Source organism: Triticum dicoccoides, chromosome 5B (assembly GCF_002162155.2).
Source record: "Triticum dicoccoides isolate Atlit2015 ecotype Zavitan chromosome 5B, WEW_v2.0, whole genome shotgun sequence".
In the NCBI taxonomy this organism is placed as follows: Eukaryota; Viridiplantae; Streptophyta; class Magnoliopsida; order Poales; family Poaceae; genus Triticum; species Triticum dicoccoides.
The window spans coordinates 402,592,169-402,600,892 of record NC_041389.1 but is presented as its reverse complement, the minus strand read 5'-3'; the positions used below and the strand labels follow the sequence as shown (position 1 = coordinate 402,600,892).

Here is an 8,724-nt window from a genome sequence, read left to right as displayed (position 1 = left end):
GGTCTTGTTGCTTCCCGGTGGGTATTGGGCCTATTGTTGAGATTCAGGCCTCCGGTTGTGGTGGGCCTCATGACAAATTAAACTAGCCGCCTGGTTCTGGCCCAAATTCCTCGTCGAGTAGTGAGTGCTCTAGAAACGGGACGCGCTGGCCGTAAAAAAAAAATCCCTCCCCGCCGCTGTTGGTGACGGAGACCGCGTCGCCGCCGCCGCCGCCTGCCGCTGGTTCGGCCCCGGTGCGACGGCGTAAACGAACGGCACCTCTCGTCACTGCGGCGGGTGATCTCGCTCCTGCGGACGCTCGCCTCGCCCCGGTAGGTCGTCTCTTCCACTGCAGGTCTACAAGATGCCCTGGAAGAATCAAGAACCTACAAGCATATGCGAAGGAGGAAGCACAAGTAAGAGAGCAAAGGCCTCCTCGCCTCGCAATTCTGACCGAGAAGGTGAACAGAGCGCACAGAGCACTTCTTAAATCTGGCTCCATTGGGTCGTGAACCATCTTTGAGAACACACTGAACTGTGAATTGCCATGCATCTAACCATTGCAATTTCGTATTGATGCCATTCGTTGTCATTATTTGCAGATTCTCCGCCTCGGCGCGACGGTTAGTTGTAATTCGGCATGTGGCAGACAAACCCTACCTTGCATCGGTCATCCAATTGTTAACCGTTTCAAGTTTTCAACCTGTTGCATACTAGGCTTCACACGTATGATGCGAAGGAGGATGCGTCCTCGCGGTTATCCTATGCCGGATGGTGTTTATGGCAAGTTCTTATTTTGTACTCCCCTTATTTCATTTTGATAGGTTTCTGGAGATTTATCCCATATTGCGGTACTATATCATGTTTCCTTGACTAGGGGGCATGCGCTTGGTGAACACCTTTGAGCTTTGTTTCAAAGAGTTAGATGGCTACAATGAAGATCACACGAAGATCAAATTACTTGCTTTAAGCGTGTCTCAGTCTATTGTCTCGCTTGCTTCGTTTAAGGGTAATAACACAATCATTTGTTTGTAAGGATTCTATCTATTTCAGTTAATCCGTCATTAAAATGTTGATCCTATATGTAGGGAAAACGCGACAGTTTACGTGCACAGGCACAATTGTAGGACGCACGCCATCCAGCATGAGCATTCTAACATCTGCTAGTTTAGTGAGATGCACCAACGATGAAACTGAGATAGATGATAAACTGAAGGTCAGTGCTTCAAGCCATTTTTTTTCTCCCATTGGTTCCTTTGTGTTTTTTTTTGCTTCGTGAGATGATGATCAATATCCGCCACTTGGTTGCAGATTAAGGTGCGCCTGCCCAACGGCAAGATTGTTCCAGGAAAATTGTGGAAATACGATCTGTATTATAATATTGCTGTTGTCAACATGAAGGCTTTCCCTGAATTTCGTGCAGCCGACATTCATAATCAAGTCGAAGCTAATGCCAAATTACCTCAAAGTAAACTGGTAGCCATTGGACGAGCTTTTGAATCCGGAGAACTAATGGCTACAGCTGGCACACTGCTGTATAAAACTACCAAACTTGACTGCCAGGAACTCATGACCTCTTCTTGTTATATCACAAAGGTATTTCCCCTATCTTATCGTTTATTTCTTGGTAAACATATTAATATATGAAATTGGCAGTATGACTATCATTAGGAGTGGTTGGTTCTATTAGGAATCATTGATTCATAGGGAATATCTTGTGAAAAGTATACTTCAGAACTACAAGCGTAACTATAGCGTTGTTACACATGACACCGTTTATGCAACATTTGTTTACGTACCAGCCTTTTGTGCTAGGCTGGAATTGGTGGGCCCCTTATTGGTTATGGTGGAAACTTCTTTGGCATGAACTTTTGTTCAGATGATGGAACTCCTTTCTTACCAGCCAGTCTACTTTCGAAATGTTTAAAGCACTTTGATACATTTGGGTATGTTTTCAAATTCTGATTTATGTACTTTATGTGTTATAGATCAATTTCAATGCAATCGCGTGTGGTCACAGAGTGTTGAAAAAAAATATTCTCCTTTACTGGACTATTTAAACACAAGCTTGATTGCAGAGATTAGTCCAGGATTAAAGATGGAAACGAGGATGTGTTTTGTGGCACATTTAATGAATTTATATGTTAATAATTGTACTGGTTGAACAATAAACATAATATTTAGTCGGGACTCAGGACTAAAGACGGAAATAGCTGAGAGCTGTCAAGATTAGGATAGCTAACTACTACAGATGGGTCATGATATTTGGATTGTGGTTCTAAAAAAAATGGATTGTTTTCTGAAGTTCCTCTCAAAGTGAAAAGATGCAGGACTTCCTATGAATGCACTAAGTTCATATTGGAGTCATGGGCAGACAAACTGTCTTTCCATGGATGAATTATTGTTAAATGATGAACTCAATACCAGATTACCAGTTGTGCTTATCAGTCCATAGAAATTATTTGTGTAACATAAGTTTCATTGATAAACATAACAGAAAGTTCCTATGGAGGTCGAGCTACATGGAACCTCTTATCCTTACACCTCTAACATTACTTTGAGATCTGTGCTCTCCAACTAACTTACTACTCCTTCCATCCGGAATTATTTGTCGCGGAAATGGGTTAGAATGGATGTATATAGAACTAAAATGAATCTAGATGAGGGAACCTGCAGAGATCGAAAAAACACCTCGTCCTCCTCCCTCGTTGCCCCCGCGAGGCGACGGGGAGGAACCCTAGAGCACCGCCGCCAACTCCCTACCCCACCTACTACTCCTCCCTCGTCGCTGACAAAGGGCGCGGCCGGGCGAAGCCTAGCCGGCGGCGGCGGCGGCGAGGCCTCCTCGTTCCATCTCCCAGCGGCCATGGCGCGGGCTGGCGCATCTGGATTGGGAGTGTCCTGCTGACCCAGGGCGGGGCGGCGCGACAGCGTGGCGGTAGCGCGACAGGATGGTGTAGCAGCGGCGGCTGCTCTGCCCACCGGCGGCGCGGGCCGAGGGTGGCTTGGGTCACGAGTGGTTGTCGCTACATGGGTGGATCCGGCCGGATCTGGCAATGGGGTCGGCCGGCGGTGCATGGCAGCGGTGGTGCATGCCCGGCGGCTCCAGCGCTTGGAGCTTGCCGGGCGACGCGGGTAGGGCAGTGGCCGGGCGTGGCCGTTGCTCCGGCCATGGGCGGCGTGGGGAGGTCCGGCGCATGGTGGTTGGCTCCCGGTGTCGTGGCGGCTTCACGGTGGCTCGGCGGATCTGCTTGCGGCGGCGGTCGGCTTCTCCGGCGTCGGCTCGTCTGCGATCGGACCGTTTCGACCTTCGTCCCATCTCCTCGTCGCCCGGGCGCTACTTCCATCGAAGGGCTGGCCCTCTCCCACCTACGGTCCATCGCTCGTCCTGCGCCGAGCGCAGCAGGACCGAGCTCGTCTCGTGTACGGTGCAGCAGGATTGACCTCGTCCCCCTCATGATGCTGCAGGACCGAACTCGTCTCGCGCTCGGGGCTGCAGGACGGGTCGATAGATGCCAGTGCTGGCCAGCCTATTGGATCTCAACACTGGGGGTCGCCCAGGGGTGCGAAAGGTTGGACCTTTCCGCTCGTCTCTTTGGTTGGGGTAGCGGCGGATCTCGGGTGGGTGGTATTAAGGTCTTGGATGCCAGGGCGGCGGCCCTGGTGGCGGTAGCGCGGTGCTCTTGGCAGAGCCTGTGGCTTGGTGCTGCCCGGTGGCCATGGCCGTGACGGCGGCGTGGTAGCCGGGGTGTGGCGTTCGGTGGCGGTGAGTGTTGGCCGGGGTGAAAACATGTTCTATCTTCGGACGGACCGGCGGAGGCGAACCTCGTTACCTTCTTGAAGGCGTCGTCGCGGCTCTCACTGCCCGTCGTGCGGCTCCAGGGGAAACTCTGATCCTTGAATCTGGCAGTGGTGGCGCTCCAGTGCCGTATCCTTCCTGAAGGTGCCGCCTTGGAGTCCGTGGTTCATCGTATACGGCTTCATCTCTTTGTGGTGGTAGTGCTAGGGGTGGTGTTGCTGTGCCCTGCATCACCTATGTATCCTGCCTTGGGTGTGTGTGTGGTGGTGGCGTGCGTTTGTACCAGGTGATGTTGATCTTTGCTTTATATATAAAGCGGGGCGGAAGCCTTTTTCGGTAAATAAATCTAGATACATCCATTCCTCCGACAAGTATTTCCGGATGAAGGAAGTACATGATAATTTATCTTTTTTGTTTCTCTCAAATTAAACAACATATGGACTTCAAACTTTGCAGATTAAACAAACTTTAGAACTTCAAATGTGTGAAAAAACTTTCAGATTTTTTGGTCCGACATAAATATACAAAATGATATTTTTTTTATTAAAAATTATTTTAAGCATTTAAAATGCATGAAAAAATCCTAAAGTCTTTTCCCACATTCTTGTTAGAATTTTTTGTTGTCCTAAAAAATTTGAAGTTTGTATGTTGTTTTGTTTGAGAGAAACAAAAAAGACAAATGTACCTGCACGGATCTTGATGCTGAAATGGATGGCTAAGATAAGGGATACCATGTAGCTCGACCTACAGAAAACCACACTCGTCTTTCCACCATGAAAGCTTAATTTATGTCTATGCATTAATCCAATTTGGAGTGTTTAATCTGTTTCTGTTTTCGTTTCTGATTTGGTAGTTCTCTTTTGAACAAATTTTAGCACCTTTGTATCCTTTCCCACTGCTCAGAACAATTTGAATATCAGATTTTACTTCTGTCATTTGAAGATGGCTTGCCTAGCTTTTTGGAGGGTTGAACGTTGTTTTCGCCTAGACTTCCTAGAACATATTACATTGCTCATGGGCAAACCGAAAATACAGCAGGTGGAGTATATATATATATTACTTCCCTGTTTTCCTAGTTCGGCTTCAGGGTTATTCCTTCTATCCTCAGTTCGCCTTCCGCGGTCTATGTCCATAAACAGCAACACAAGGCTACGCTGCCACCTCCCTAGCTGTTCAGCAGCAGCCACAAAATTGTGCAGAATAGCTCGCTGTCGCAGTATACATGTTTCGCCTATGCAATTTCTGTATAGTTTTCTTGTCAACTTTATCCTAGATGATTCCTATTGTTAGTACGGATATACATCAAAAATATAAATCACGTGGCAACTCATGCGATGCATACAGGAGAGTTGTGCAGCCATGGCTTGGTCTGAGGATTGGATCACTTCAAGCTCAAAAGCTGGGTACCCGTGTAGAACTACACGACAGCTTCCCCGATGCACATGGAATCTATGTAGAGAGGGTCAGTGTCCAACTCATGCATTTGATATATACACTACTATTTTTTCCATCTTTGTGTTGTTATGCCATTTTTTATGCACATTTGCTATCTGCTTTGTATGCTGCCTGTTGTAACCGTTTCCTTATAAGGACAGCCAGTTACAGGTCATCTCACCTAGGAGTTGTTTGCAAGCATCGGTGATATATAATGTTGGATCTGATCTCAGCTAACTTATATTTTTCTTCCATCTCAGTTTAATGCCAACCCATGGATTGGGAAAAATGGAAACCAAGGAACAAATGGGAAAAAATCGATTATTTCTAGACCTATATAGAAGTAAATGACATCTTCTCTGTAGACACACCTTCTTTTAGAAGACAAGTTTATAGAAGAAAAATCTCAGGTCCATCACCTTCTCTTTAGCAAATAGTAGTGTCTTGGAAGTGGGAGAGCACATGCAATTAAAAGGCTTACATAGTACAATGTCCACATGACACTTATTACATTCAGAGAACAGCGAAAATAAATGTGAAGCATCTCCATTTGTGCCACAGGCAATCGATGGAGTCCATGTGACCTACTCCTTGTGATCATCATGATAGTAGTCTTCATCGGCATCACCCTCTTCCTAGTATTATTGTGTAATACAAACATAATTAAACATGCCGATGAATATTGTAACACTATATATTTGACCTATCTGGCAGTGCAATACTCACCAAGATAAAGAAAAACTCTTAAGTTCTGGCAGAACCTCCTTTGTTTATTGGGACATCAATGACATGCAATTTAAGGGTATCATATATATTATATAGTTTGCATATCCAACCATGTGCAAAACAAGATATTGAGATCAATTACTTTGCAAACAATGATATTTGTGGTAAACCTGCCTTTTCCTTTTCATAAAATTATTTACATTAGGTAAAATACACTGCATATTGACATAAACCCGACATTTCCCTTTTCATGAGAATTATTTGCATTAGGTAAAATACACTACTTTTTGAACCATTTTTTTTGTTGCCACAACTGAAAAATTATTAAGTTCACATGCATCTATCTAACAAATTATGAAAAAAAAAATCATTTTTACTGGTTTACTATTGACTTCTGGTACTTTTTCATTGTTTGAATGATAACAATTAAGTATCCGTGTTAGCATCTATTGCTTGCCAAAAGTTGTTGTATAACAATCTACTTGAGAGCGATAAGAAAAGGAATTATAAGCCATATTGTCGATAATAAATATAGTAAGTTTGAATATCAGTACATTAAGACTACAATGTTATTCTGTTCAGAACTTTTCATAATGATAAGAAATGGACACCATAAGCTATATTTTAGACCTTATGCCTTTTGAGATTGAATATGAACATGATTAGGATTTCTGTATTGTTTATGTTGAGCTCATGATGATTTGCTTGTAGGTTTTTCATGGATCCTTGATTTGCATGATAGGTTTTTGATGGATCCCCGGCAGCAAATTCTGGAACGAAAGTTGGCGATGTCATTACCAAGCTTGATGAAGTCCCTTTGTTCAGTGCACAAGAGGTTCCATTTCATAATTTTCTCGTGTATCTTTTTCCTAAAAATATGTTGCAAAATCGAACTTTCATTTGCTCTTGTTGTTCGGCTGCATCTAACTAATCCATTGCATGTTGTACTAGCTCTTCAGGGAAACCGACGTTAGTCCTTGTTTTTGGTTGTGCTCATTTTTAGCAATAACGTCTAATGTTTTTATCGCGTCAAGCAGCAGTTAAGAGCACGTCAGTCCTCCAACACGAAAATGTATAAATTTAGTGAACAAGTGCAAGGTAACATGTTTTCATGAGGCAAAGTTAAACAGTTTTTAATTACAATATTAATATTGTCTCACACAAAAAAACACACGAGAATATCAGGCCAAAACAAAATGCACAATTCATTTTGTCTCAATTCTTGTTCGGTGCATGTAGCATAATATTTCGACATATTCTCCATTGCAAGCTAGAGTTATGTGATGTTTTGAGAAGATGGATTTTGGACATAATTATTTATTTTCTGTAAGCATAATATATGAATGTCCATGATTTAAACAATCTAGTGTCATTCCTGCCAGTTCCATAAGCTGGTTTTGGACAAGACGGAGAGTACTACGCAACACGGTGATGTGATGCCTTTTGAGGTTAGTTGCGATGCTTTAGTATGAACTATTTCTCCTTCCACATTATGCATTGATTATTTTTATGTCATGCCATTGCATATGAAAATAGGTATCTGTCCTAAGGCCGGGTAACAGTTTTGACTTCTGTGCAACTATCAACGCTGAAGTGATTGACATGAGCAAACAAAACAGGTTTTTCCTGATACATATAGTTTGGTAAAAAGAAGTGTCAGTATTTTTCATGAAGTTTATTGTTTCAATGATAGATGGCCGGTACCCAAGACCAAGTGGATATATCCAGATAATGAATATGATGATGAGGGGCCCCTTGTTCGAAAGTGCTCCCGACCTGACTATCGATATCGTGTGGACCTCTCTCCTCCTAATGTTATTTGAAGGAATAACTTTAAGTTGTCCCTGTTTCATTCTCTGTTGAGTTTTCTCTTTGTGAAATTTTATACCTTCGCAAACATATGACATCCATCGGTCCATGTAGTGTTCATGTAGCTCCATCTAAATTTTTTTTCAAAATGTGAAAAATGCTAACAAACTGAAGTGCATTAAGTAAGTAAATTGCTAATTAAGGTCTTTTAGGATGAGCATGAATTAAAAATGGTACAAAAGAATAAGATCCTCTTTTACATACTCAGTATTCTTTAACATTGATGTTTGGAAGTGATGATCTTGATTTTAGATCACATAATTAACCAACATAATTAAAAAAATCTAGTAATTTAACTCTTGCAGGCTTTGTGTGGGTTGCACTTGCTGTCTAATCCAAAACCATCACCCAGCTACTAATCATGTGTATTTTATGTTGTATATAACACATGCACAATTAAATAGTTAGTGTGATGTATCTAGTTAACTTTCGACACAAATGGTCTAATTGCAGGAACCACTAGATGCATTTATACATGTCTAATATTTTTCAACACATTTTGATGTGGATTAACCTAACTTCAAACGTTACCTGTTGCCTTTGTTTCAGCTTCCCCCGATGAGGACGAGTCCACACAAGATTGTGATGAAGAGTGAGGAGTAATCTTGTAGGGTTAGTAAAGACAAGTTGAGATCTTCTTGACAACTGAAATGAAAGTATAAAAAACCCGAAATGAAAGTCTATGTTGCCAGATTTATGTTTGGTACTCCCTCTGTTCCATAATTCCTGTTGTGGTTTTAGTTCAGTTAAACCATGGCAGGAATTATGGAACGGAGGGAGTGTTAAACAGAATGGTGTAGCTAAGTTTAGCCTGATATACTTTTATTTTAGTTAACTTTGCTGATTAGCTAGCTATTAACTTCACTTGATAAGATTGGGGAACAATATAAATAGAAAACTTTCTGATGTGAGAATTT

The 8,724-nt window shown here is 42.6% G+C and overlaps 1 protein-coding gene across 1 annotated transcript; it reads left to right on the top strand.

Moving 5' to 3' along the window:
* The first annotated feature begins 185 nt into the window (after positions 1 to 185).
* LOC119305593 (putative protease Do-like 14) lies at positions 186 to 8,504 on the top strand. The gene is made up of 13 exons (XM_037582078.1): positions 186 to 440; positions 582 to 602; positions 697 to 762; positions 857 to 988; positions 1,068 to 1,195; positions 1,291 to 1,575; positions 1,795 to 1,925; positions 5,123 to 5,240; positions 6,681 to 6,773; positions 7,321 to 7,386; positions 7,475 to 7,557; positions 7,632 to 7,729; positions 8,357 to 8,504. Exons 1-13 carry the CDS (start codon positions 344 to 346, stop codon positions 8,401 to 8,403), a joined length of 1,365 nt encoding a protein of 454 aa, XP_037437975.1. The 5' UTR covers positions 186 to 343; the 3' UTR covers positions 8,404 to 8,504.
* Positions 8,505 to 8,724: the final 220 nt, after the last annotated feature.